General features: G+C 33.0%; 1 protein-coding gene across 1 annotated transcript; it reads left to right on the forward strand.

The window, feature by feature from the left end:
• Window positions 1-232: 232 nt before the first annotated feature.
• Window positions 233-2787, forward strand: LOC106476990 (voltage-gated potassium channel subunit beta-3-like). The gene is made up of 5 exons (XM_022380722.1): window positions 233-354; window positions 1191-1234; window positions 1472-1509; window positions 1668-1747; window positions 2553-2787. The coding sequence occupies exons 1-5, from the start codon at window positions 242-244 to the stop codon at window positions 2626-2628; spliced, it is 351 nt and encodes a 116-aa protein (XP_022236430.1). The 5' UTR covers window positions 233-241; the 3' UTR covers window positions 2629-2787.
• Window positions 2788-2811: the final 24 nt, after the last annotated feature.

The raw sequence follows: 2811 nt of genomic DNA on the forward strand, positions 1-2811 counted from the left end.
GAAGGAGGTACATGGTCCAGTGGTTTAGATGTTGTTATAGAGAAGAAGGTACATGGTCCAGTGTTGTAGATGTTGTTAAAATAAAGGAGGTACCTAAAAGGTCCAGTTAAGTTATATATTTCTTATCATACAGTATGAACTTTGACTCCATTACGTCCCTGCTGTCTTGTATATCAGTAAAATAATACTAATAATAAAATCATCTTTCTATCTATTAATACTCCATAGTTTCCGAGCACCAATGGCCAGTCTAGAATGCTTGGACGAAAGCACGATGTCCAGCGAAAGCCCAATGACTACTCGACCTCCGAGTCGGCAACCCTCTGTCCACTGGGCCACGGGAATGCGTTATAGGTAGGTGTTGTAACGAAATGTAATTTTGTTTTAATTTTACTGTATATGATATTGTGTTTCGATTGCAGCCTTCATAGTATGTTCTTGTTTTGTGCTTACCATCACCATCAGCACACAAACTGATGTTTCAAATTTTTAGCATTATCTAGGAAATATAAGAGTTTTTGTGTATATGTTTCGAGTAATCAGAAGATATGCTGTTAGTAGGATAAAGATTTTATATGATCAGAATCATATAAACATTTATATGATAATACAGAAATAGTCTGGGTTTCGAAGGTCAGAAATAAAAGACACGAAGACAGTTTAGATTTCAGAATCACAAGAAAAAAACACTTTAGAAAATTAAAGCTCTAACTTGATACTCAGTAAAACTTAAAGACAATCGGAAGATATTGTCAAAAAATCAAGATTTCGAAAAACAAGACCATATATTGTGAGAACGTGAGAAAGTAATCTTTACAAATTTCTCCCAAGTTCAGATGAAAGACAGGTGAACACCAGACTCTGTGAAGAAGCAGGAGTTTGATACCTGTGATATCGAAATACGCCAGGATAGCACCAGATTTTGTGGTTACAATTTAATGTTCTTATTTGTCTTAAACCGTTCACATGTGGTGGCATAAAGCTTGCTATAAATATTCAGATACAGACTTGTATCTTATGATGAGCTCAAGCAGTTCTTGTTGTGTCCAGAAGAATAATTAGATAATAAAGAATGTAAGATGTAATTATTTAATTATACAATAACATATATTATCGAGGTTTGTCATTTTATCACTTTACTAAATACCATTATGAACCTATCGCTAATTTCTAATCTTTGTTTCCCATAGAAACCTTGGAAAGTCTGGTTTGAGAATTTCTTGTATCGGCTTTGGTAAGAAATGATTGTTCTATCATATCTGTGTTTTAATCTTCCTGTTTTTTCCGGTGTGATTTTTTTTTGTTGTAGAATAAAAGCCACATTTTTGAAGTTGTCGAATGATATAACGAGTTACTGAATACTTTGGAGAAGAAAAGTAATTAGAAGCTCGATATTTATAAAATTCATTTTGTTATCCAAGTTTGCTAAACCACTTTGCAAATTTTAAGATATATTTATTGATGTTTTCAGGCACGTGGGTGCATTTTGGAACACAGCTTTCTGAAGAGGTAGGTCTTGTTTTTCAAAGGAATAGAGTGTGTTTATTATCAGGAAATTGTTCAAGCTTTAAGTTCCTTTATAACTCAGATCTGTTTGTGATTTCAACTTTTAACTGGTCAGAGTAATTATATATTTATATTAAAATATTTCCACATTGTCTCAACAGAGGGCAGAGGATATTCTGACTGCTGCTTATGAGAGTGGAATCAACATTTTTGACACAGCCGATGCCTATGGTGGTGGAAAGTAGGTTTTTGGTAAATGCTGATAAAATATTGATTGAGTCACTTGGGTTGTTAAAAGGAATATTTTTCTAGGTTATTTTTTTTTACAGATAGTTTAGTTCTGATTATTCAGATAATGTGTAAAAAAGGACATTTAGGCTTAATGTAGTGTGTTATTGAAGAACTCCTTTTTTATTCATTCTTCTTCACGTTTCCTGTCACGATAAAGATCATGTGAAAGAAATAAGTTTAGGCTTAATGTAATAGTTGTAGTGTGTTCTTGAAAAACTTAATTTTGATTCATTGTTCTCCACGTTTCCTGTCACGTTGACGCCCATGTGTAAAAAGGACATTTAGGCTTAATGTGGTAGTTGTAGCGTGTTCTTGACAAAACGTTTTTATTCATTATTCTTCACGTTTTCTGTAATGTTGTACTTTGATAATAACGAAACCAGGTATTGTATCAACACTTTTTTTTTGTATGCAATAAGAACTGAATTGTTGTACTCATCGCGAGAGAAAAGAGAAAACGCTGGTAACGTTTTGACCAAACGAATGAAGGTTGTTTTCCAATAAACTAATAAAGCTTTCCGCATATTGATGTTTCTTTTATCCGTTTCTTGGTATTTTCAAATTCACCATGATATATTTATCAAAGTCTGTTGAATATGGTTCGAACTATTTCCTGTATATTTTTATCTTCATGATAGGATTGACTTTCTTCAAACAATCTGACGTAGTTATGGCAAGAGTTGGAAAATAACCAATCGTAATTTGGTTTCAGTTTTGTTTTCTTCAATGCGAACTGTTTGAATTTTCTTTTTCAGGGCAGAGATTATGCTTGGAAAGATTCTAAAGAAGAAAGGTTGGAGGTACGTTACGAATGTTGTCACTTTTCTCTGAGGACGAGGATACTTGATTAACTTGTTTACCTCTTTCTGAGAACGAGAATACTTTATTAATTTATTTACCTCTGTATGAGGACGAGAATACTTTATTAATTTATTTACCTCTGTATGAGGACGAGAATACTTTATTAATTTATTTACCTCTGTATGAGGACGAGAATACTCAACACTTTGTCAG

This window comes from Limulus polyphemus, unplaced genomic scaffold (assembly GCF_000517525.1).
Source record: "Limulus polyphemus unplaced genomic scaffold, Limulus_polyphemus-2.1.2 Scaffold12461, whole genome shotgun sequence".
Taxonomy (NCBI): Eukaryota; Metazoa; Arthropoda; class Merostomata; order Xiphosura; family Limulidae; genus Limulus; species Limulus polyphemus.

Excerpts from the sequence above, each read along its gene's own strand:
- LOC106476990 (XM_022380722.1), top strand. The coding sequence starts at position 242 with ATGGCCAGTCTAGAATGCTTGGACGAAAGCACGATGTCCAGCGAAAGC. Across the intron at positions 355-1,190 it reads GCCACGGGAATGCGTTATAG|AAACCTTGGAAAGTCTGGTT; the intron begins GTAGGTGTTGTA and ends TGTTTCCCATAG. Across the intron at positions 1,510-1,667 it reads GAACACAGCTTTCTGAAGAG|AGGGCAGAGGATATTCTGAC; the intron begins GTAGGTCTTGTT and ends TTGTCTCAACAG.